The following is a 27,144-nucleotide window of genomic DNA, read 5'->3' on the forward strand; positions in this document are numbered from 1 at the left end:
TTTTGTTTTATTTTTATTTTGCAAGGCAAGGTTTAAGTGATTTGCGCAAGGTCACACAGCTAGGTAATTATTAATACCCGAGTCTGGATTTGAACCCAGGTCCTCCTGACTCCAGGGTTGGTATTTATCCACTGCACCTCCTAGTTGCCCCTGAAGTGCTTTTTAAAAATAATACCTTATTTTATTCTCACAACATCCTGAGAGATGGTTACTATTATTTTCTCCATTTTATAGATGTAAAAACTGAGGCAGACAGTGCCTTACCCAGGGTTATACAGCTTGTAATTTCTGAGGCCATTGTTAAAACTCAGGTCTTCCTAACTCCAGATCCAATAATTGTGCCACCTCCCTGCCCTCTTTGGTGAGTTCTAGGGGGAAAATCTAAGAGTAGGACATCACGAAATTCCATAGCTTTGCCCTCCTTTCAGTGATAACTTGAGACCATTTCCTCCAGGAAGCTTCCATAGATTCATTACAATCTTGAGTTTCTGACATTCTCATTGTTAAACATATTTCTGCATAAATTTGCTCACATCCCCTACTTTGATCAAGACTCTCCAGTGTCTTCCTTTGACTTCCTGGCTAAGGTTCAAACTCCTTAGCCTCATCTTTAAGGCTTTTCCTAATCTACTCATCCAAACTTATTCAATGCAATTTAACAAGTCCTTATTATTAATTATTATACAGAGAGAAGGCACTGTTGCTAATCATCAAAATGGAATAATGGCTGTCCCTGCCTTCAAGGAATTTGTAACCTACTAGGAGAAATAAATGTGTATAGGTAAATATAATACAAACTTAGTGTGATGGAGGCAAAGGAGAGTGAGGAAATTTTAAGAAGAAACACCACAACCTATACCTCCAATCCTATCTACCCTAGCTGGTCAGGAATGCATGAAGTCCCACACAGCTACACTTTCCATGACTTTATTCACTCTATTCCAGGAAGACCTTCCCCTTCTTCTCTTAGAAATTAAAGTCATTCAAGTCTAGTTCAAATGCTACATCCTCCAGATAGTCTTTATTAATGGACCTTTCCCCATTCTCCCTACTGGTCACAGAACTAGAAATTCAAGTAGCATTTGATTTGTTTTTAGTTTTTTTTTCTTTGCAAGGCAATGGAGTTAAATGGCTTGCCCAGGTAATTATTAAGTATCTGAGGCAGAATTTGAACTCAGGTACTCTTGACTCTAGGGCTGGTGCTCTATCCACTGTGCCACCTAGCCGCCCCTGTAGCATTTTATTTGAACTTCTTTGGCCATGTATCTTTTTGGGAAAAAATAGTTTTCTGTGATATATTCCATTAGATTGTGAGTTAGGGGAGGACCCAGGTCATGTCATATCTAAATGAGCTTCCCCCATCCCCAGCAAAGGACTTTGAACACAGTAGGCACTTGATAAATGCTTATTGACCTAGAATTGAATGTTCTATCCCCCCTTTTCAACCATAAACTACTTGAGATCAGAAAACCTTGTCAGGTCTAAAATGTGTAGTTATTCCTTCCACATCATGACTTTCCCTAACATGGTTTTGATATATCATGGGTCAGCATAAGAAATTAAATGCATATTTTTTGAAAGTTTTGCAGAAACTTCAGATAACACACAAAGGCCAATAGGCAACACTGAAAAAGTTTTGAAACTCAGACATGCACAAAATAAATTTATATTATTGTGTAATATCAACACATTTTATTGTTTAATGCTATAAATTTACCCAAATTTTACAATAAGGTACTGTAAGTATCCCATTAAAGAAAAATTAAAAATTCTGAATCTTTCTGTGGTATGAGGGAATAGCCAAAAAATTTTACACAGATTTTCCAGATTTGTGGGGTATCATTCCCTTATCTCCAGAATATGAAAGGAAAATTTGTATGTAACCTCTAGCATTCAACAAAATGATATACACATAGTAGATAATTTGTTAAAAAACTTGAATTGAATTCAGTGGAATTTCCTCCTCAGTAAGTAGATAATTCAATTTGACAAAACTTTGTTGAATGTGTAAATACTACACAGGAGTGTTCTGAGTATTGTGAGAGACCAAAAAAATAAAACATGACCCCAAAAGTAACAAGGTGGAATAATCTTCCTTCCATTAGGAACACAATTTGGGGAGTTTCTGAAAAGGAGGAGCTAGTCGATGGTAAGCATGTGACCTCTTTTACTGGGACACTTTTGTTGACTGACTGGTCCCTCTCTCTGCTTCTCCCCAGTGGCAGTATCCCAGGCCCCAGAGGAAGAAGCCTTGGTCGATGGCCTTGCCCAACCCAGTTTGCCCCCTGAGGCAGCCCAGGAGGGTGACCTGCACCTTCTGTGGGAGGCCCTCGCCAAAAAGCGTCGCATGAGCCGAGAGCCCACCCTAGACTCAATCAGCGAGCTGCCTGAGGAGGATGACCGGCTGCAGAGGCTCCGGCGAGAGGTAGAGGAAGCTGTCCAGGACTTCTCTGAAGGCTACTCCACGCCAGATGAGCTAGCCCGCACTGGTGAGGCTGACCTCTCACATACCAGTTCTGATGATGAGTCCCGGGCTGGCACCCCATCCCTTGTAAGCTACCTCAAGAAGGCAGGAAAGCCTGGGAGCAAGGTTGGGGCTGCCAGCAAGATCAGGAAACCATGGGAGCGTGAAGAAGCTGAGCCTGTGGCCACCCCTGTGCTGCCTGGTGATCTGACTGCTGAAATTTTGGAGGATCCCTCCATGGATAAGGCTGCTGTAAAAATACAGGCAGCTTTCAAGGGCTATAAGGTGAGAAAGGAGATGAAGCAACATGAGGGTCCCAGCTTCCGGGAGACTTTTAGGGACGTTGTGGTGGAAGCAGGAGGCTCCCTGCACCTAGAGTGTGTGGCCATCAGCAAGACGGACATGAGGACCTGCTGGCTAAAGGATAGAGTAGAGCTGACAGATGGGCAGCACTACCACATTGACAGTTATGAGGATGGCACCTGCTCCCTGCTGATCACTGGCCTGGAGGCCCAGGATGCTGGCTTCTATACCTGCCAGGTGACCAACAAGTTTGGCTGCATCTCCCATAGTGCCCAGGTGACAGTAACAGGGGCCACGGTGACCAGTGGGGCTGAAAGTGAGGCAGAGAGCTCATCGGGCAGCGAAGTGGATGATGCTTTCCGCCAGGCTGCCCGCAGACTACACCGTCTCTTCCGGACCAAGGCTGCTTCAGAAGTATCTGATGAGGAGCTGTTCCTCAGTGCAGAGGAGGGCAGTGTGGAACTGGAGGAACCCAGTGACCGGCAAACCTACCGTGAAGATGATCGTTATATTTATATTCGCTTTGAGACTGCCAGTGAGGCCCGCCAGGCAACCACTCGCTTCCAAGAGATGTTTTCAGCCCTTGGCATCCTAGTGGAAATCAACATCCTTGAGCAGGGTCCCCGCAAGGTGGAGATGCGTATCATGAAGGTGGCACAACCCCCAGCAGGTCAGCTTGCCTACCCTGCAGCCCCCAGAGAGCACCCGTCAGTACTGTTGACCTCTGACACAGGTAGGGAACTGGAGAAGGCCCTTGCTCCACAGTGGCCATAGGTGGTGTTTGCTATTCCCTCTCCCTTCTACCCAAACCTGACCCAATAACTGGCCCAGATTGATGGAGGCTCTTCTCCCCACTGTTTCCCAGATCCTTCCCAGACAAACAGAGTTCTTCCCACCAGAAATGGTTCAGAAGGTTGGGATGGCTATCATGCTACCCTGAAATCTGGATCCATCAAGGCTGGGAGATCTGTTTTCTCCTATCCTTAGGGCCTCAGAGCCACAAAGGGACAAAAGAGAGGGTCTCCTCCCTGATTCTCAGCCCTTTCTATCCTGTTACCTTACTTAGTTCTTGATTGGTCCCATTCTAATCCACTCAAACACTGATGTTGTATAGTTATAGTATTTGTTTTATCCCCCAACTAGAACATATGCTCCAAGAAGGCAGATACTGTCATTGAACTTGGGATGGAGGGAGAGGTCATGGGCATCATATCCTTACCTTTAATCTATCCATTTTCTCTTCTGTTATAGCCCCTGTTTTCATGACAGAGCTCCAGAACCAAGAGGTGCAAGATGGCTACCCTGTGAGCTTTGACTGTGTGGTGGCTGGCCATCCAGTACCCAGTGTGCGCTGGTTCAAAGACGGCAAAGTGCTAGAGGAGGATGACCACTATATGATCAATGAGGACCAGCAGGGCGGCCACCAGCTGATCATCACAGCTGTGGTGCCTGCTGACATGGGCGTCTACCGCTGCCTGGCTGAGAACAACATGGGTGTCTCTTCTACCAAGGCTGAGCTCCGTGTAGACCGTGAGTCATTGGCTGGAGGGGTGGGCAAGGAGGGTAGCCAGGAAAGGGCACATGTAATGCCATCAGGACACAGGACATTAGAGATAGAAGAAGAGAAAGCAGTGGAAGGAAAAGTTCCAGGACAAAGCAAGACTATTAGAAAGATGATTTGTCCCCTCTGTTGTTCATTACCTAAAAGTTTCATATGATTTAGAGCTAAAAGAAGCCTAGAAGACTCTCAAGTCCAATTTCCATCATATAATAGACGAGGAAAGTGACTTGCCCAAGGTCACATAGATAGTAATCAGCCAAAACATTAGGCAAACTCAGCCTTTCTGATTCCAAACCAGTGATCTCAATGCTATAATTATTCCAGTCAATTCACTCAACAAATATTTGTTAAATGCTTACTATGTGCAAGTCCCCGTGCTAGAAAATATAAAGACATGAGCATTAACAGTTTCTGAACTGATTTCCCACTGAAGGGTATAACATATATTTTAATGTCAGTATGTAAATGTCTAAAATGCAAATGTGTAAGCTATATAGATACTATATATCCTATATAGTATAAATATATACATATGTATATCCATAGCACAAATATGTAGAGTAACACACCCATACTATATTATGAAATTATAAAGTAATTTGTGCTTAATAGGGCAATAAAACCCAAAATTCTTAAGGAAGGGTTTGTGTGTAGTCCACCTGAAGTGGGCTTTTAAGGGTAGCCAGGGATTCTAAGAGGAAGAAGTGACAGACCACATTCCAGATAAGGTGGAACACCCCTGCAAGATGAACTGTTTTCTGAAACAACAAGCAGGACACTTTTACTGGAATGGAAAGGTCCTGAAAGCGAATTATATGAAATGAGACACAAGAGGTAGACAAGAGTCACAAATTGACAGGCTGAGAAGTTTTTATTTTATTTTACAGAAAAGAGGGGCCCATGAAAATTTGTTGAATGGAGGAGTGAATTTTCAGGGCTGTGTTTTAGGAAAATTAGTTTGGCAGCAGTATGAAGGTTGGATTAGAGAAGGGGGAGATTAAAAACAAGGAAACCAATGAGGAGACTATTGTCTAGGTGACAGGTGATGAAGGTCTGACTTAGATAGAGCCAATATGAGTTGAGAGAAGGGGCTCCATTCTACTGCTTTACCTAACATGCAAGGCTTTTCATAATCAGGATCCTATCCTGTCACCATTACAAGTTTATCTCACATCTTTCCTACTCCCACGTTATAGTGTTTTAGTCTAAATGAACCTCACAGCTTCCCAAACAAATCTTACGTTCTCCGACTTCCCTGACTATACTATCCTGTGTCCTATACCTGAAATAACCTCCCCACCTCCTTTAAAGGCCAACTAAAATGCCGCCACTTCCAGAAAACCTTACTTGATCTCTCAATTTTTAACTTTCTTCCCCCTTAGACATCACAGTCCTGTGAGCTGAATTATCTCAGGGATTATTCAAGAACACCAGCTTTTCTCGACCTTGTACACTGGGCTGATTCCCCAGGGAAAAAAATTTAAATGGATCAGTTATCAGATCTAGATAAATAAAATGGCACCAATTTACCCAGGATCTTCTTTCATTTCTTTACTCCAGTGACAAGCACTGACTATGATACAGCAGCAGATGCAACAGAGACTTCTTCCTATTTCAGTGCGCAGGGCTACCTGTCCAGGTAATAAAGAGTTTAACTTTTATCCAAGGGATATAGGATTGTGGTTCAGCTCTCTAAAGAACTGGAAAGCTACATAATTGTGGGGGTTGAGTATCCTATAATATATATTATGAGGAGGAGGAGGAAGAGGAAGAAGCAGAAAGGGGAGAAGAGAGACAGGAGGGGAGAAGAGAGACAGGAGAGGAGAAGGAAATTCCACTATTTTAGTTTCAGAGCCTGATGAACTATTGGAGCTTAAAGAGGTCTTAGAACAAAGAATACAAAGGAGGATGAGTTTGTATTTGCTTTCAACTTTCTATTAGTTATACCCATGATTAGGTCCTGGAGATTTATAATAATAAGAATACAATAGAGGAGACTGTGAAAAGGTGTTCAGAGAGAAGAGGGTCTAATCTGGAGTATTATCCTCTCACCTAGTCCTAGCTCTACCCATCTGCCCCAGATAAGGCCTTGGTGGTGCCATTTACTTCATTCATTCATTCTTATTTTGATGCATTTATGATTCTAATAATGTTGGTACTTCATCCACTGTCCAAAATAATCACAGTCTACTACCATCTCCTCATACTTTGTATGTTTTATTCATTTCCTCCCATTTATCCTTCATGGGCAAAAGAAGGGAGGCTTTCTAATGGACTGGAAGTCTCTCTTGTTTGTAACATTCAAGCCACAGAAGACCAGTACATCCTCTTATGACTTATGGACTGGTGATAATTTCATCAGAATTCTATTCCTAGCTCCTCCATCTTGGTAGACCTGTTCTGCCTACCCAGTCTTTGGGAAACCACTATTACCTCCATGCATCAATGACCCATCACAGGAAAAGTTCATTCATTTATTTAATAAATATATGTCCCAGGGTCAGTTAAATGATAGATAAGAACTTTATCTTTGACTATACAGTAAACCTTACAAGGTTCTCCACTTCATTCTTTATCACTCCCTCCCCAACCATGACTATCCTAGCTACCCCTTCCCTAAAACCCTGACTTGAACCCAATTTTCTGTTGCCTTTCCTCCTGGGGTGGGCTCCACTTCTCTGGATTGCCTCCTGTGACATCTGCTAACAAATCGCCCATCAGCAGGGAACAAGAAGGGGCAGAATCAACTGCAGAGGAAGGGCAGCTGCCTCAAATACTAGAGGAGCTCCAGGACATCAAGGTTGCCCCTGGTGCCCGGCTGGCAAAATTCCATCTTAAGGTGAAAGGTAAGACTGGAACCTCCATGGTAGGGGGTAGTAAAGGAAGCTTTGTCTATCCAGGAACTCCCAAAAAGGAACAAAGTGTGGAGGCAAAGTGAAGTTCTAAGGGTCTGGCTTTCTGCTGTTGATAGACATTTCCAACCTTCTGGGCCAGAATCAGCAGATGGCATTGACCATACTCCAAGTAAACTGTATTAAAGGTCACCTTGATTTGTAAGTAAAGTAATGAACTGCTTCCTAGGGTGACCTTCCCTAGACCCAAAATCTTGCACCAGCTTACACTGCCCCCAAATTCTACCATTTCCTTTTTGTAGATTATCTGAACTGAAAGGAACCCAGAATCCAGAATGTCACCAATGAGGGGGATGCTAGAGTTCATTTATTTTAATACATTCATTTTTACAGATGAGAGGACTAGAGTATAGAGAAGAGAAATGACTTGTCTGTGGTCAAATAGTCAGTCATTATTATTGTTCTTAATAATTCTTCCTAATAATTTTAAATTAATAATTTTTGATTAGTGGTTAGTAGGGAAAATGTTAATAGAAGAGAGGTAGGTCTTTGTCTACTTTCCTACTCACTATCCTGCTTTGATGAACATCAGGTGGCTTCCCAGCTCTTCATACTATTCTTCTTTAGAGCATTTTTAGAGATTCACTTCCCTCTAGATAGGCACCCCAAGTCTACTCTCTCATTTCAGGGTACCCAGTGCCCCGCCTCTACTGGTTCAAGGATGGGCAGCCCTTGTCTACCTCCTCCCGGATCCTAAAGACTGATAAGAAGACAGTCCACACACTGGAAGTCCTCAATGTCACAAAGGAAGATGCTGGGGAATATTCTGCCTATATCAGGAATGCTGTGGGCTCTGCTTATTCTTCTGCCCGACTGTTGGTCCAGGGTAAGCTAGCCAGCCCTGACACTTTTAACACCACTTGCATGGGGCCTTGACTGGCATGCTGCTATAACTGTTTGTCTGATTCTTAGACAAGCCTGTGTGTGTGTGTGTGTGTGTGTGTGTGTGTGTGTGTGTGTGTGTAAAGTCTTTAGCATACCTGAAAACCAAAAGTGGACTATTATCTATCAGCAGAATTCAACTACTAACAGTTCACTAACAAGAGTCCTGTTTGGGCATTCTCATACCCAAGAGTACCTTGACCATGCTTGGAATTGTAATTCAGTTGTGACCAACTCTTCATGACCACTGACCATAGTATCCCAGACTTTTTTGTCCCCTACCATCTTATCTTCTAAAGTCTGTTCAAGTTTGTGTTCATTGCTTTCTGTCCATGGGATTTTCTTGGCAAAGATACTGGAGTGGTTTGCCATTTCCTTCTGTGATGGATCACTCTTTTACCAGAACTTTCCTGTATATCTTGGGTAACCCTGCATGCATAGCTCATAGTTTCATTGAGTCACACAAGTGCTTCTGCCACAACACAGCAATGATCCATGGAGGGATGGGGGAGGGTCACTAAACCATACTATTTCCCTTTCTTCAGTGTATCCAACCTGTACAAACAAAGGGAGTGGGGCCATTTGGGAGATTCCTATTCTTGACTATATTTCTTATTCTTCTCTGTTATTATTAAGATCCCAATGAAATAGAAAAGAAGATAGATTCAGGTAAGAAGAAAATCAAATGGGCAAAGAAAATAATAAATTTCATTCCACAATCATTTATTAAATATCTGCTGTGTACAGAACTATGTGTAATGTGCTAAGATAATATGTATGTTGGTGGAGCTGTGAGCTCATCCAACTTTTCTGGAGAGCAATTTGGAATTACGCCCAAAGGGCAGCAAAAATGTGCATACCCTTTGATCCAGCAATACCATTACTGGGTCTATACCCTGAAGAGATTATGAAAAAGGGTTAAAACATCACTTTTACAAAAATATTCATAGCAGCCCTGTTTGTGGTGGCAAAAAAATTGGATGTTCAGTGAATGCCCTTCAGTTGGAGAATGGCTTAACAAACTAGTATATGTATGTCATGGAACACTATTGTTCTATTAGAAACCAGGAGAGATGGGAATTCAGGGAAGCCTGGAGGGATTTGCATGAACTGATGCTGAGTGAGATGAGCAGAACCAGAAAAACACTGTATACCCTAACAGCAACATGGGGGTGATGTTCAACCTTGATGGACTTGCTCATTTCATCAGTGCAACAATCAGGAACAACTTTAGGGTATCTGCAATGTAGAATACCATCTGTATCTGGAGAAGGAATTGTGGAGTTTGAACAAAGACCTTTAATTTTAAAAAACTCACTATCTTACTATGTAAATTTGCTCTTATATTTTATTTTTTCCCTTAAGGATAAGATTTCTCTCTCATCACATTCAACTTAGATTAATGTATACCATGGAAACAATGTAAAGACTAACAGACTGCCTTCTGTGGAGGGGGGGAAGCAAGAATAGGGAAAAATTTTTGAAAAAGATATGCTTATGTACATATATGCATATATATATATATATTATATATGTGAAATTGAGAAACAAAGTCCCTGTCTTCATGTCATCCATAATCTAGGAGAGGGGGAAAAAAAGCAACACAAATAGGGATAGGAAAAAGGGTAGAGATAAAGATAAGGTCTACCCCACACCCTGGAGGCTTTCTCATTCTCTTAATATTCCATGGCTACCAATGCAGTGTTTGGGCCAAACATTTGTATTCCTCACTGTCAATATATGTCTACCTTATCTTTCTTAGAATGTCTTTAACTGTTTCAGACCACTTCCCAGGAGTGCCATCTTTAATTGCATACTTAGCATACTTATACCCATCATGTATCTTTTCCTTGCCTTTTACCTGTCCCCCCCCAATACATACAGGGTAAAGGGAACAAAAAAAAGACAAAAAATAAGTAAACAATAGTGCTGAAGACTAGAAATACAAAACTAGTTTAATGGAGGGGAAGATTAACCAGAGTTGCAATGACAAGACAGAAAATCACGGAAGGGACTTGATCTGAGCTTTCAAAAGTAGGGGGAGAGGCAAGTATCAAATTAGCTTCTGGATCTGAGCAGAGAACATTCTCAATCCTACTGAAAGTTAGAAAAGGGGGGTGTAGGCTGGAGCAAATCAGGAAAGGCTTCCTGGGAGAGGCAGAGTCAGATGAAGAAAAGTGAAACCATCTCTTGCTATCATTAGGTTTTCTGGTTTATTTTTTTAAAAGTCTAACCTTTTCATCTATTTTTCTTTGCAGATTTTCATGAACAACTTGTACCTCCAAGGTTCCTGGAAAGATTTACCAATAAAAAAGTAAAGAAGGGCTCTAGCATCACCCTCTCAGTGAAAGTTGAAGGTAAAGGAACAAGATGAAATCCCATTTCTCTAGTACTGTACAACTTAGAGCTCCTTTCCTTCCAACACTTTTGTGGAGTAGATAATGCATTGTCTTTCTTTTACAGCTGATGAAACTGAGTCTCAGAGAGGTCATGAGAATTTTCCAAGGTTTCACAGATAGTAATTGACAGTCATACTACTAGAAGGCTCCTTGACCTCGTCTCTGTGATGATTGTTCAGGTCAAGGCTGGCTAACTAGAACCCTAGGGTACTGTATGGCATATTCTCTAGGCTAAAACCATACCCTTTTGGGTATGTGTTCCTGCTTGTCTGTCATCCCTAAAATATGGCGCCCAGTAAGTTTATATGAGGTGATTCCTACCCTCCAGGATCCCATAGTCTGACTGAAGGATAAAACATGACTGCAAATAGCTGTAATGCATAATATTTCATGATAAATGAGTGTTCTAGGGAGATGCAAAGTGCTATCTACCGATAGAGATATTTGTTTTCTTTCAATCTCTCTCTTCTGCTGTTCTCTGATGCCTCATTATAGCAGGAAGGTGACCTTGGATTCTGGAGAGTTTTTGCCAGGAACTTGCAAGGTCTGTCTGGGCCTGAGACATTGAGCATTTGATATCAGGTGGCTATTCTGGGCTAAGCAGTGGAGACATAAAAAACAACAAAAAACAGTCCCTACTCTCAAGGAACTCTATCTAATGAGGAAGGCAACACAATAATTAAATAAATAAAACAATGACCAATAAGACACAGAAAGGTAAAATTTGAGATACTCAGCAGAGGGAAGGCACTAGCATTAAGGGTGTTGGGAAAAGACAGAAGACAGGACTTTAGCTTAGAGATGAAGAAATCCAGGGAAGCTAGAAAGCCTCCCAAACTTTTAAGAGCTCTCCAATATGAGTATCTGTTAATTGAGGACTAGTCTACTGATGTCCAGAGAAGTTCATCACTAGATTAACCATCAAGGGTAAACTTTCCTTCAAGAGGTAATAAATACAAAACACACTTCTTCCTATCTTACAGAAAAGATGGTGAGGAGAATGGCAATGGCATGCCTAAGATCACAGAGCCAGTGAATGTTTGGGCCAGGTTTTCCCACTCCAGGGCTCTTACTACTATGTCCCACATACACTCAATAAGGCAGCATGGTGCTGTGGAAAGAACATTAGACTTGGAGGAGATTTAAATTCAAATTCTAGCTCAGGGACTAGCTATTATGACCATGGAAAGGCACTTTGCTTATTGTCTTTGATTTTACTCATATGTAAAATAAGGATGATAATGGCTGCACAACCACTTTTTGGGGTGTTGTGGAAACTACCTTTGTAAATCATAAATTGCTTCTGAAATGTGACTTACTACTATTGAGTTGACTACAAAATGTATAAAATATCTGGGGCTTAATCTAGCAAAGCACATGAGCTAAGAGAGCTAAATCAAGAGAACATCAGACACATTAACAATAACCTTGTGAGTTGATCAACCTTGATGGATGCAGCTTCTCTCAGCAGTTTAGAGAGCTAGAACAACTGTATTAGACTGGCTATGGACAATGTTATCCTCATCTACAGGAAGAAAAACAACAACAGAAAAACCCTATAGAATCTGAATTAACACTACATTCACTTTTGAAAGTTTTCTCTTATGTTTTTCTCTCGTATCTCATAGTTTTCTTTCTTTTCCCTTAACCCTAATTCCTCATACAGAAAATGACTAATCCGTAAACACGTTGAACACAAATCTGTATGTACAATATTCCCCAGATTGTTGACTGCTGAGGGGGTGTGGAAAGGAAGGATGGAAGGGAATTATGTAACTTAAAAATATGTATATGCCTATGGATGAATGTTGAAAAACTTTCTATAATATATTATTGGAAAAATAAAATATCAATTGAAAAAAATAGTCTAGCAAAGAAGTCTAGTCTCAGAAGAGACCTGTATAGATTCAGTTACAAGTACTTTGAAGATATCTTCTTTGACCTTGATGATAATTATATATGTCAGACAAGGGTAAATATTATTATTTTTCTTTTATAAATTTATATATATATATTTTATAAACTTGGAAGTTGGAACACAAAAGAGTTCTTTCCCTGAAGTCTCACAAAGTCTGCATTTGAACCTAGGTCCTCTGACTCCAAATTGAGTAATCTATTAAAGAATTAAAAAACAACTTAAGAATATTACCACATTCCTGGATAGTCATAACATAATAAAAGTTTACTGACTATGACTGTAGCTTGAGGAATATTCATTATTCATGTCTAGGCTATGCCAGTATAATAAAAGTGACATTATCAAAATTAATGTACAGTTTTCATGCTATGCCAGATAATCAAAGGGATGTTATACAGAACTAAATAAAACAATAAGAAGATTACTTGGAATTGATTTGAGTTCTTTTGATGCCATGGGAGTTATTCTTTTCTATGTGTCTCCTGTAGGGCAGCCACCTCCAACAGTGAACTGGCTAAAGGAAGAAGCCAATGAAGATGTCCTTTGGATCCGAACTGACACTCCAGGCTATAAGGTTGCGAGTTCCAACCTTCAGCACAGCCTCATTCTCCTGGACATAAAGAAGCAACATGAGGGTTCCTACACATGCATTGCTACTAATGGAGCTGGACAGTCCATCTGCTCTGCTACCCTGAAAGTCACAGATGGTGAGTCCAGGCCCCTTGGAGAGTAAAAACAAAGTGGTTCTGTAGCCAGTTCTGATATCCAGGGTCAGGCATAGCAGATTTGGGGCCATAATTCAAGGGCTGCGAAAAGGGGAAGCTATCCCCAAGTGAAGTCTTTTAAAGGGAAGGAGAACTGGAAGGTAGGTTGTAGTGGAAGGTCAGCATTCAGCACCAAACCAAGAGAATAATGTGGTATGATGGATAGCACACTCAGTTTGAAATCAGAAAACCTGAGTTCAAATCCTGGGCCTATGTGACTTTGGGCAAGTAACTATCCTTTTGTACCTCAGTTTCCTCATCTATAAAACACAGATAATAATCTCTGCTCTTGCCTGACTTAGAGTTATCATCAGTATCATTTATAAAACCTTATAAAATGACAGCTAGTATTATTTTTAAGACAGGCAGTGAAAATGATGTTCCATCTCTAGTTAGCTAACTTGTTCATGTGGGACTGCACTGTCCTCAAATGATGCCTCAGAATTAGTTTTGGTTTTTCTGTTTTTTCCCCTTCATGACTGGTCTAGGACCAAAGTAGCTTCTCATTCTGGGCAATGGGGTAGAGAAGCATATTGATGCCCATTACCTTGTTTTTTCCCTCCACCTTCCACACGAGACCACTGTAATTAGGGGGCAAACTAAGTTTCCACCATAGGAATGATGCTCTACTTGCTTAAGAACAGAATGAACACATGAGGTCCCATCAGTTGTAGTCAAGCCATATGAGAATGTGATTGATGTTCATGTGTGTGGGCTTCTACTCTGTCTTCCTCCATGTAAGAATTTATGATTGACTGTGAGTTTAACATGAAGCAAAAGCACAAGGTAGCTTCCAAAAACAGATATGTCAAGTAATCTTAAGAGAGATTAATGTCCAATATGAGAGAGGACAGTACCATTGTTCTCTGGACATGCTGTCTTGGGTGTTGTGTCCAGTTCTGGGAACCACATATTGGAAGCACATTGATAAGCTAGAGTGTGTTCTAAGAGGGTAACCAATATGACATCACCCTTCAGTGGACAGGAAGGGACAAGAAGCCAGGGCATGGTAAGATGCTAGAAGAAGAAACTAGGTGATATAGTAGATAGAGCTCTGACCTTGAAGTCCAAAAATATGAATTCAAATTTGGAAGACAAGACAAAATCAATGGAGGAAGAGGAAGAAGAAGAAGAGGAGGAGAGAAAGAAGGAGGAAGAAGATAGAAGGAAGAAGAGAAAAACTGGAGGAAGGTGATCTGGGTCATAAGGTCAGAGATTACTTTGGGAACAGAAAACTTGGGAGGACATAGGGAGAAGTTAAATGGCTTTTGCCAAAGGAGGAAAAGATCTAGAACTAAAAACTGAGAACCTAAACTCAAGATCTGAAGGAGGAAAAGAACATGAAGGACATAAAGAACAAAAGTATGGATAGATGGAAAAGGAGAAGAACACCAGTTTCTAAAATGAAAAAGGTAAACTAACCACCAATGAGGAGGAAATTAAAGAGATAATTTGGAACTACTTTGCCTAACTGTATGCCAATAAATCTGGAAACCTAAGTGAAATGAATGAATATTTACAAAAATAAAAACTACCCAGATTTACAGAAGAAGAAATAAAATACCCCATTTCAGAAAAAGAAATTAAAGAAACCATCAATAAACTCCCTAAGAAAAAGTCTCTAGTTCTACATGGATTTACAAATGAATTCTACTAAACATTTAAGGAACAATTAGTTCCTATTCTACATAAACTATTTTTAAAAATAGGAGAAGTAGCTCTGCTAAATTCCTTTTATGATACTAACACAGTGCTGATACCTAAACCAGGAAGAACCAAAACAGACAAAGAAAATTATAGACCAATCTTCCTAATGAATATTGCGGCAAAAATCTGAAATAAAATTTTAGTAAGGAGACTACAGCAAGTTATTACTAGGATAATATATATCATGATCAAGTAGGATTTCTATCAGGTAGGCAGAGATGGTTCAATAGTAGGAAAGTACTCAACATAATTGAATATATCAATAGCAAAACTAACAATTCATACAATTATCTCAATAGATGCTGAAAAAGCCTTTAATAAAATATATCCATTTCTTTTAAAAAACCTAGGAATTTAGGGGAAAATGGAGTTCTCCTTAAAATAATAAATAGGATCTAAAACAATCAACAAATATTATATGAAATAGGAATAAACCTGGAGCATTTCCAATAAAATCAGAGATGAACAAGGATGCCCATTATCACCATTACTATTCAATATAGTATTAGAAATGTTAGTTGAAGCAATTAGAGAAGAAAAAGAAATTGTAGGAATCAGAGTCAGCAATGAGGAAGCAAAACTTTCACTTTTTGTAGATGATATGATGGCACACTTAAAGAACCCGAGAAAATCATGTTAAAAATTTCTTTTAAACAATTAACAAATTTAACAAAATAGTAGGATACAAAATAAACCCACACAAATCATCAGCATTTCTATATATGAACAACAAAGCCCAAGAGCAAGAGTTAAAAAGAGAAATTCCATTTAAAGTAACCATAGACAACATTAAATATTTGAGAATCTACTTCCCAAGACAAATTTAGAAACTGTATGAACACAATCGTAAAGCATTTCTCACCCAAATAAAGTCAGACCTAGATAATTGGAATAATGTCAAATGCTCATGGTTAGGTCAAGCTATTATAAAAAAAATGACAATTCTTAAATTACTTATTCAGTGCCATACCAATCAAACTACCAAATAACTACTTTACCAAGATAGAAAAATTGGTAACAAAATTCATCTGGAGGAGCAAAAGGGCAAGAATAGCAAGGGAAGTGGTGAAAAAAATGTAAAGGAAGGTGGCCTAGCTCTATCAGATCTAAAACTATACTGTAAAGTGGCAGTCATCAAAACTGCCTGATACTGGTTAAGAAATAGAGTAATCAGTGGATTAGGATAGTTCAAAAGAAACCGCAGTAAATGACTACAGCAATCTACTGTTTGACAAACCCAAAGACATCAGCTTCTGGATAAGAGAACTCACTATTTGACAAAAATTTTGGGAAAACTGGAAAGTAGTAAGGCAAAAACTAGGCACAGATCACATCTCACACCCTATACCAAAATAAGATCAAAAGGATTTAGATAAATTAATAGACCAAGAATTATTCTTTATCTATCAGATCTATGGAAAGGGAACAAATTTGTGATCAAACAAGAATTAGATCACATTATAAATTGCAAGATGAATGATTTTGACTATATTAAATTAAAAAGGTTTTGCACTAAATAAAATAAATGCTGTCGGAATTAGAAGGAAAGCAGAAATCTGAGAAACAATCTTCACAACTAGGAGTTCTGATAAAGGTCTCATTTCTAAAATATAATGAGAATTGCATCAAATTATGAGGTATAAGTCATTCCCCAATTGATAAATGGTCAAAGGATATGAATAGACAGTTTTCAAATGAAGAAATTAAAGCTATATATAATCATATGAAAAAAGTTCCAAATTATTATTGATTAGAGAAATGCAAATTAAAACAACAGTGAGGTATTACCTCATGCCTATTAGATTGGCTAAGATGAGAAAAAGGGAAGATGATCAATGTTGGAGAGGTTGTGGGAAGATTGGAACATTGATGCATTGCTGGTAGAGTTGAGAATGGATCCAACTTTTCTGGAGAGCAATATGGAACTATGCCCAAAGAGTAACAAAACTGTTCATACCATTTGACCCAGAAATTCCAATTCTAGGTCTATATCCAGAAGAAATTGTAAAAAAAGGGAAAAGTCCCACATGTTCCAAAATATTCATAGCAGCTCTTTTTGTAGTGGCAAAGAAATAGAAATTGAAGGGATGCCCCATCAATTGGGAAGTGGCTAAACAAGTTATGATGCATGAATTTCTATTCATGTTTAGCCACTTCCCAATGGAATATTATTATTCTATAAATGGTCAGACTCTAGAGAAACTTGGAATGAGTTACAGGATCTGATGCTGAGAGAGGGAAGTGGAACCAAGAGAAAAATTTACACATTAACAACAACATTGTGAGTTGATCAATGGAAGCATCTCCTCTCAGCAGTTCAGAGAGCTAAGACAACTGTATGAGACCAGCTATGGACTATGTTATCCCCAATCCAGAGGAAGAAAAAAAACAAACAAAGCAAAAACAAAACCCTTCAGAATCTGATGACTACTTTATAAAAATTATCTCTTATGTATTTCTTTCCCTTAATCCTAATTCCTCGTGTCAGAAATGACTTATCTGTAAACATGTCTATCAAAAATATGTATGTACAGTGTTAACCTGATTGTTCACCACTGACGGAAGAGAAGGTGGAAGGAAATTTCGTAACTTAAAAATATGAATGTTAAAAAATATTAAAGTAGATGAACTTTAAAAAAAAGTTGGAGGAAAAGAAGATTCCTGCCAAAGAAGGAGTATGGAAAAATGAACATTACTGTTACATTTAATACCTTTGGGGCATATTGCATGTGCAAGAGGGGGTGGTCCTATTCTTCTTTATCCAAGAGAACAGAACTAGGAGCAGGCAGTGAGCAAAAACATCAGGGAAGCAGATTCCAGCTGTACAGAATGAAGATCTTCCTTATATGTGGAACTGCCCCAGAGTCACCAAAAATACCTTTGAAGTCCCTCTCTCTGGTGAGACTGTATGACCTCTTGTCAGCAGTGTTGTAGAGGGAATTTCTGCTCAGGTATTAGTGGGAGTAGAGATACTTTGAAGTCCCTTTTGTCTTCAAAATTCTATGTAGAACTGTAGAAAAAGAGCATGGGAGTACAGAAAGCCCTTTTCCATATCTGGCTTTAGTCTCTGAAGACAGCTTAGCAATATTCCCCTCACTCTCTCTAGGTGTCAGCTTCCCTACTGATAGTAACAACTCCCTATGATCTCCTTACAGCTCCGGAGTTAGATGGGGCAGCTAAAGGGCAGAAGAAAGTCAAGGAAGCTCTGATTTCAAACCTGCTCCTGGGGTGAGTGACAGCCCATCTTCCCGAATAGGAGACTAAAATTGTGTTAAAAATAGCTCACCATCCTGGGGAAGCATAACAAATAATCTATCTTCTACTCACTTGCCTAAGTGGTGACAAAAAGGTCCTTCAACAAATCATTTAAGCTCTCTAGGCCTTAGCTTCCTTGTCTGTAAGGCAACTAGAAGGGCCAGTGTCTAGAGCACTGAACCTGGAATCAGGAAGACCTGAGTTCAAATCCTGCCTCAGATGCTTACTGTGTGACCCTAGACAAGTCACTTAACCTGTGCCTGCCTTACTTGCAAAAATGAGAATAACAATTGCTCTTACCTTCTAAGATTGTGATGAGAATCAAAGTAAGTAATATTTATAAATTATTAAACAGTAGGTGTTAAATAAATGCTTGTTTTCTATAAAATGAGAAAACCTGAACTAGATGATTCTTGAGATTGCTTCATGTTATGGCATTTATTTATGCACACATATATTATTTATACATGTTTATATATTAAATATAATATATATGTATTCCTAAGATAGATGGAATATAATATGTATGTATGTGTGTTCTTGTGAATACATACATATATATAATATGTACTGTCATGCATGCTACCTGAACAATGTGTGTTGCATCTCATGTGTAGAAATAGTACTGTCTAGTGAGAAGTACATTGGATTGTTATGCCACTAACATGCCCTTAGGCAAATTACCTTCTTCATCTAGCCCTTAATTTCCTCATTTATAAAAATTAAGAATTGAACTTAAAAGTCTCTAAGGCCCCTTACAGCTCTGACAGTCAATATTATAAGATCTCTTCCAGCCCTTCCATCTCTGACATTCTATACTCTTGAAAATCCTTCCCAGCTCTAATATTCTGGGTCCTAACATTCTTTCTGCCTTAGACATTCTGTGTCCTAAGAACCTTCCCAGCTCTGACATTCTATGTTCTAGGATTTCTTCTACTTTAAACATTCTATATTCTGTGGACCCTCATATCCCAGGTATTCTGTGCTCTATGTTTCCTTCACTTCTGACATGTTTCTATTTTATAAGAACCTTTCTGGCTCTTCTATTTCATATTCAAAGATCCTTCCTGACCTTCCATTCTAAGGTTCTGGGATTCTTATTGTAGGGGACTTGGAAGAGATTGGAGGGTTACAAAGTATATGAATGTACTTTTGACTGGTAGAATTGGTCATGATGAGGTTTCTAGTTTTCTAATCCCCGGTTTTTGCTCACTCCCCTCTATTCTTACAGAGCTGGAGCCGGCTCAGTCCAGACATCAGAAACCACAGGCTTTAATGAGGTTGATCGACCAAAGAAAGGTAGGAGAAACAGTTGACATCTTTTACCTGGGCATCTAGGTAGTTTTTCCACTGCTGAAACCAAAAAGGTTTGGTCAGTCCATCAACAAAATAATACCAAGTTTTATTAATAATAACTAATATTTACATAGAGCTTCAAGTTTGCAAAGTATTTCATGTATATTATGTCATTTGTTGAGCGCCTGTTATTATTATATATCAAGAACAATTCAATCTATTAAGTATCTATTCTTTGCTAGGAACTGTGATGAGAATATGAAATAAAGCAGAAAAATAACAGTACTGGGGAGTTGTTGACTTAATTAGGTGACAGAGAGAAGAATGTGATTTGTGAAAGTAAATAGGCAATATGGTAGAATGTGATTGGAGAAATGTGATCTAGAGAAATTAGAGTTGGAGAAAGCATTAGGTAAAGCTCAGTGGAGGAGGTGGCTTCTAAACCGAACTTGAAGAAGAAGAAAGACTTTGATAGATAGAGATGAGACCATGTACATGGTGTTCACTTAACAAATGATCATTGAATTAAAATGAGTTCTAGGCAACTGGAGACTGTCATCATGCCATTATTAAATCCATTAGCATTCTGCAAACACCCATTAATCATTTAGAATCTGAGACTCTTTAGGAAGATAGAAAACTTGATAAGACAGAGTGGAGGTCACAGTCTAACAAGCATCTATTCAGGGTGGAGCAATGGAGAAACCATACCTGTCCTCATGAAGTTTTCAGTCTATTTGCATAGCTAGAACATATATGTAAAAAGTGGTAAAGAACAATATGAGAGCACATAATAGGCATCACATGTGTGGTAGAGATGTTGGAGACTATGGGTGCTTAGAAAAGTGAGGAAAGGAGGTCCATGGACTGAGATAATCATGGAAGACTTTGTGGAAGAAGTTGCACCTCAGCTTGACTTTGAAGAAGTTAGAGAAATGAAGTGGAGAGAAAAACAGTTATGGGAGTAGGTTATGAAAAAGGATCAGGAGATTTGGGCTAAAATCAAAGAAACAATGATGAAGGTGATTTAGGATCATAAAGAAAGTGAAAGATTGATTTGAAGAGGAAAAATTGAGAAGTTGAATGATCAAAGAAACAATGATGAAGGTGATTTAGGATCATAAAGAAGGTGAAATATTGATTTGAAGAGGAAAAATTGAGAAGCTGAATGGCTTGAACCAAAGGAGGAAAAGGGCAAGAACTAAAGACAGATTCTAAACACAAGATCTTGAAAGGGAAAAGAACATGAACAAGACATGAAGAAAAGAAGCAGGAAAAAAGGAAAAAGGTGAAGAACCTGAGGAAAGGGAGAAAGTAAAGGAAGAAGACTCCCACCAAAGAAGATAGAAGGTTCAAAGGAGGAGATGGATGCATGAAGCACGTTAGTTAAGGAATGTGGTAAGACAGGTGAGACTTAAGTGAGAGAAGACTAAGTGAGGGGTGAAGTCAGGAAAATGGCAACTCCAGAAGTAAAGATCCCTTGATGCAAGTGGCTACAACAGTTTTTCAAGAGAGCTACTAACAAGAAAGATAAGGACTGAGAAGCTTACTTCCAGCATTTCAGGAAGAAAGGAAGAATTTATCAGGGACCTGCACTGAGCTTAGGATATTGATATTTCTATCACAGCCAGAGGACTCTTGCTAGCCATGCCCAATGCATTAGGCTGATCTCCTTCCTAGATAAGAACATAAAGAGGTTTAAGAAACACTTCTTGACTCTCCAGATTATCTGAAAAAATATTCCTTTTTTAAAAAGTGAAGGAATATAATATGAAAAGAAAGAAAAATAATCTGGTTTTCCCTATATCATGAGGTTTGAAGGTCAAAGACTGTCACATAGAGGAGTTTGAGGAAGGAGGGAAGAAGCACCACTGAACACTTGGAATAAAGAAACACATTTGAGGCTTTTCCCAAAGAAGAACTGTATATTCTGGAGAAGCAGCAGCAAATATTTCCTTAAGAATGATGCTGTGGAGCCATGTTGGAAATATATCAATTCAGATTGTGTACTGATATCAGTTCAAACAGACTTTTAAGAATCAATTATTTGGAGCTGTGAACTCATCCAACCTTTCTGGAGAGCTATTTGGAACTATGCCCAAAAGGCAACAAAAATGTGCATACCCTTTGGCCAGTAATACCTCTACTGGGTCTATATCCTGAAGAAATGAAGAAAAAGGGTAAAAACATTACTTGTACAAAAATATTTATAGCAGCCCTGTTTGTGGTGGCAAAGAATTGGAAATCAAGTAAATCTCCTTCAATTGGGGAATGGCTTAGCAAACTGTGGTATATGTATGTCATGGAATACTATTGTTCTATTAGAAACTAGGAGGGATGGGATTTCAGGGAAGCCTGGAGGGATTTGCATGAACTGATGCTGAGTGAGATGAGCAGAATCAGAAAAACACTGTATACCCTAACAGCAACATGGGAGTGATGATCAACCTTGAAGGACTTGCTCATTCCATCATTGCAACAATAGGGAGCAATTTTGGGCTGTCTGCAAAGGAGAGTACCATCTGTATCCAGATAAGGAGCTGTGGAGTTTGAACAAAGTTCAAGGACTATTCCCTTCAATTTAGGAAAAAAAACCCATATATCTTATTGTCTGATCTTGTTACCTCTTAGAATTCTTGTCTCTTCTCTAAAGATATGATTTCTCTCTCATCACACCCAATTTGGATCAAGGTACAACTTGGAAACAAAGTAAAGACTGACAGATTGCTTTCTGTGGGGGGGGAGTAAGATTGGGGGGAAAATTGTAAAACTCAAATAATATCTTTAATTAAAAAAGAATCAATTGTTAAAGGGGCGGCTAGGTGGCGTAGTGGATAAAGCACTGACCTTGGAGTCAGGAGTACCTGGGTTCAAATCGGATCTCAGACACTTAATAATTACCTAGCTATGTGGCCTTGGGCAAGCCACTTAACCCCATTTGCCTTGCAAAAACCAAAAAAAAAAAAAGAATTAATTGTTAAATCATAAATTTGCAAATGGATGAATGTTAAAAACTACTTTTGCATATAATTGGAAAAATAAAATATAATTTCATTTGGAAAAAATCAGTTGTTAAATTTTCAGTGCAATAACTTGCATTTCAAAAATTGGGAAATGCAGGGCAGCTAGGTGGCATAGTGGGTAAAGCACCGGCCTTGGAGTCAGTAGTACCTGAGTTCAAATCCAACCTCAGACACTTAGCAATTACCTAGCTGTGTGGCCTTGGGCAAGTTACTTAACCCCATTTGCCTTGCAAAAACCTAAAAAAATTTTTTTTTTAAAATTGGCAAATGCTAAAATTCAGGACTTGATTTATTTTTTTGATGACTGTCTAGACTTAAGAAAGAGATGGAGAGAGCAGCCAGGTGGCACAGTAGATAAAGCACCAGTCCTGGAGTCAGGAGGATCTTGAATTCATAGCCCACCTCAGACACTTAATAATTACCTAGCTGTGTGACCTTGGGCAAGTTACTTAACCTCATAGCCTTGCAAAAACCAATTTAAAAAAAATGAAAAGAGACAGAGAAAATGTAAACAATACAGGTTAAATTTAAAAGTGTATTGTACGTACTTTTTTTTCCAGAGAACTGGTTATTAAATATTTACCAGCATACCCCTCCAGTAAGGACCAGATAAAGAAAGAAATAATAATAATGATAATGACATATATGTATCCGTTCTTTGTTTTTTTCACCTTGAATGATACTTTATTTTGCATTTCACATATTATCCAGTATCACATTCTAATAGGATCAGCAATGTTAACATGAATCTATTCTTCAAAGTCTGAATATAAGCATGATGATGGTAGATAATATGTAACACACATCAGGACCAAACAGTAATATGACATGTTCACAAAAACAAAATGAAATTACGCAATTTGTTTCCTTCATTTTTTAAAAACTAATATTTGACAAAAAATGCTTATCATGGAAGAACACAATCGTCTTCAAACTTCAAACTAAATATTAAATTCTCTGTCAAGGCTAACTATTTCTCTTTATCAATTGCATACAAACAACTACACAAAATCGTTTCTAATGCTTAAACCTTGTTATACTTGCACTTTTTAGTTTTTTTGGAAGTTCAGAAATTATGACAGTAACTGGCAAGATAAGTGGGGGGGGGCACACATTTATCTGACAACTGTCAGGCTGTAGGGAGAGTCCATCATAGAAGAAAGAGGAGGACCCTGAAGCAAAATGTAAGAGAAATCCAGGGCATAACTGGGCAGTGATTATTTCCTTAATTTTGTCCTTCCTGGGGAAGTGAAAGAAGACTGGGAGTAGTAATCATTTCTGTGTTTAAAAGCCAAGCCTTTTCTTCATAGAAGCTAGAGATAATGGGGAAGGGGAGGTAGGGGGTGGTGCGGAGATAGGGGAGAGCACAAAGGGGGAGGTAAAATGATGGACCAGTAAGTGGGTCAAAACCTGTTGCTATGGTGACACTAATGCTAGAACATACTGTACACTCACACATACACAAGTTTAAATGTCTTAATTCATGCTGGAAAGCATGCAAAATTAAATGTCTTATTTCCTTTAAGCAGAGCTGCAGAAACAAAACAATTTGAGCAGCAGAGACCTGGAAACAGCTCTGTCTCACAGCTGGTCATAGCCCTGAGCTTCTTTGTCTCAGCCAAAAGACCTGTGCCCCTTTAGCCAGGCCTTGAGAGAGCCTCTGGGGCAGAGTGAAAATGGGAATTAAAAAAGGAAAAAAGGAAAGAAAAAATTAACAGAGTCCATTAAGTTGGTTATATAATTTATAATATATAATTATAATTTGTAATATATAATTATAATAGTCTCTGTAGGGTAGGACAGATGGCAGTACCCCATGAGGGCCACTAAAGGTGATAGATGTGCCAAACATCAATGCTGGTGCCCACCAAAACAATTTGCATATATTTATGTAATTATACATATCTATAATTATATATATACACACAAACACATATAAATATATTCATATATATATATATATGAAGAGAGAGAGAAAGAGAAAGAATCTAAAGTGCATATCTTATTGATCTTCATAACAAGTAAAATAACCAAAAGTTATTAGCTCCATTTTACAGAGGAAGAAGCTAAGACTGAAAAAGGTTAACTTACCTGCTCATGGTCCCACAATCAGTTCAGTGTCTGAGGTGGAATTCAAATCAAAGTTGTAGGGGGAATTCCTTTGGGAATATGGATTGGAGTGGATGGCCATTGAGATCTTTTCCAGCCATCAGATTTTGTGATTTTCTGAACTCAGGGCTTCTTGACACCAGCCATCATTCTATTCATTATTATATAATTCTGACCCCTTTGCCATTGGTGACTTACTGCTAAAGGAAACTGATGCATCTACTTGTGACAACAGTGACAGTAGTAGTTGATGACAGTAGTAAAGGGACATTCTGTCTTCCTGGAATTTGCTTCCAAAATGTGACAGAGAATCTTCTAAGACTTGTTCAAGTAGATGTCTATTCAACACTTTTGATGATTCACATGAGCCCAAATGATTGTGCCAGAGGGATTTGAGAAGATATTGCCATTGATTATGGAGTCTTGAGGAGAAAGTGAAGAACTTAAGTGCATAAATGGCGTTTTCATCATTGAGACAAGAGATTCAGAAGAGAAAAGGGTTGTGAAACAATGTTTATGAATATGGTGTCTGAGAATGAGATTTGGATTTCTGGATCATTGCTTAAATATAGGAATCACAGAACCCTGATGAGGAATGAAATATATTGAATGAGGGTTGGTTAGAATATATCTTTCCTAGAGTCTTGCAAATTTAAACAAGGATCTTTGAAAAGAAAAGAGGGGGAGAAAACATGTATATTTACCATATAGGTTTACCATATAAGTTTATCATGAGACTATTTTGTTTCTTTTTCTGTATCCCCAATGCCTGCCAGAGTGCTTGTTTATTGCTTAACGAATGCTTGTGGATTGATTGACTAGAAGAATAATAGTAGAAACAACTAGAAGTTCACAAGAAACAAAACCCAAGAAAGGAATAAATAATAAAATAAAAGGTCTCAAGTGTCTATAAAAATGTACAAAGAACAAAGAACATGCAAGACAACCTGGAAATCCCAAAGAAGGCAAATTAGACCTTATACATATCACTGAAACTTTATAGGACCTGAGATCTATGGCTATAATATGACTCTGGTAGAACATATTTTATTCAAAGGGAACAGTGTCTGGATGAATGAATGATGGAATGAATGAATGAATAATTGTATTTATAAAATAGTTATTACATGCCAAGAGGTAGGAATACAAATTCCAAAAGTGAGACAGCCCTTTCCCTTAAGGAGCTCACATCCTAATAGAAAGAGACAATTTGTAAAGGGTGGTGGTGGACAGGGCAGAATATTTTAAACTGGAAAGTCAAAGAGACAATTATTAGAAGAGTAGTTAATTGGTCATGCTTATTTGATGCAAGTTTTTAGAGTAAGAATTGGCAGGTGGGAGGGAATCAGGATATGTAGTGGCAGAGAAGAAGATGACTAGGGTGAAAATGAAGCCACATGATCTTCAGGAGTTCAGAGCTGAAGATCTTGGAGCCTCCAAGATATGATCTCTAGAGGTTCAGCATGAAGGATAAATAGTAGAACAAAATATTCAGGGAAAAGATGAGGATCCTTGGTCTCAGAAAGAACCCCAAACCAAGCTTAAATCAAAGGAACAGTTGAAGGAAATGTGACTCAATGAACATTATAGGTACTTAAAAAGCATTAAAAGGATGCACAACTAAAGAAATATAGGAACAAGAAGGGCTTAGCAGGGAGAACATTTAGATGAAGATCAATAAAGGAAGAAACAGAGGGTTAAGATGCTATCTATATTCAGGGAGACCATATAGGAGATCACTAGTCCAAGTGATAAAGACCAGGACAAGGGGGAGGGAAGGAATAGCAATATGAGACACATTGCAAAGAAAGAAAGAATCAGCACGACTTGTTGACTCTTTATGACAGAACCTTAGAGCTGGAAGGAGTCTCAGAACCTGAACTTGAGCCACCATCCCTATGACAACATCTCCAACTCTCCCATCTCTGCTTGAAGACGTCAAAGTGATGCTGAACTCATTTCCTCCAAAGGAAGCCAATTTTACTTTTGGACAGCTCTTGTTTTTTGAAATGTTTTCCTTATATCAAGCCAAAACCTCCCTCCCTCTAATTCCACCCATTGCTTTTATTTCTGACCTCTGGTATCAAGCAAATGAGTCCAATACCTTGTCCAGGTGACAGCCCTTCAAACACTTGGACTTTAGAGAGAATAGAAGGAATCAAAGACCATTTAGCAGCACCCTTGAGAAAGAAAGGGAAATCTGGAATAAGTTGTTACAGAGTAAAAACAAGTATTGAATTAATAGGAGAGTTGGAAGTAGAATCTAAGATGCTAAGCTAACTTCTCTTTAGTTGAGCAATATAAGCTGCAAAGAGATCAATTTAAGCTCAGGAAAACATTTCTTAACTGTTTGATGTTGTTTAGTCATTTTAGTCATTTCTTACTCTTCATGACCCCATTTGAGATTTCTTGGCAAAGATAGTGGAGTAGTTTGCCATTTCCTAATTCAGCTCATTTTACAGTTGAGGAAACAGAGACAAACAGCGTTAAGTGATTTGTTCAGGGTCATACAACTAATAAGTGTCTGAGGCCAGATTTGAATTCAGGAAGA

General features: G+C 38.7%; 1 protein-coding gene across 22 annotated transcripts in view; it reads left to right on the top strand.

The window, feature by feature from the left end:
- Positions 1-27,144, top strand: part of OBSCN (obscurin, cytoskeletal calmodulin and titin-interacting RhoGEF) — a 342,539-nt gene that overhangs the window by 209,419 nt on the left and 105,976 nt on the right. For 20 of the 22 annotated variants that reach the window (XM_074197796.1, XM_074197804.1, XM_074197798.1 and 17 more), the window contains 10 exons: positions 2,220-3,500; positions 4,019-4,297; positions 5,889-5,967; positions 7,050-7,174; positions 7,869-8,066; positions 8,759-8,791; positions 10,381-10,479; positions 12,928-13,146; positions 18,066-18,138; positions 19,397-19,464. In XM_074197796.1, coding sequence (XP_074053897.1) covers positions 2,220-3,500; positions 4,019-4,297; positions 5,889-5,967; positions 7,050-7,174; positions 7,869-8,066; positions 8,759-8,791; positions 10,381-10,479; positions 12,928-13,146; positions 18,066-18,138; positions 19,397-19,464 — 2,454 coding nt within the window. The remainder of the gene's footprint in view (positions 1-2,219; positions 3,501-4,018; positions 4,298-5,888; positions 5,968-7,049; positions 7,175-7,868; positions 8,067-8,758; positions 8,792-10,380; positions 10,480-12,927; positions 13,147-18,065; positions 18,139-19,396; positions 19,465-27,144) is intronic. The other 2 variants (XM_074197799.1, XM_074197800.1) reach the window with 2 other exon arrangements.

Source organism: Macrotis lagotis, chromosome 8 (genome assembly GCF_037893015.1).
Source record: "Macrotis lagotis isolate mMagLag1 chromosome 8, bilby.v1.9.chrom.fasta, whole genome shotgun sequence".
Classification (NCBI taxonomy): Eukaryota; Metazoa; Chordata; class Mammalia; order Peramelemorphia; family Peramelidae; genus Macrotis; species Macrotis lagotis.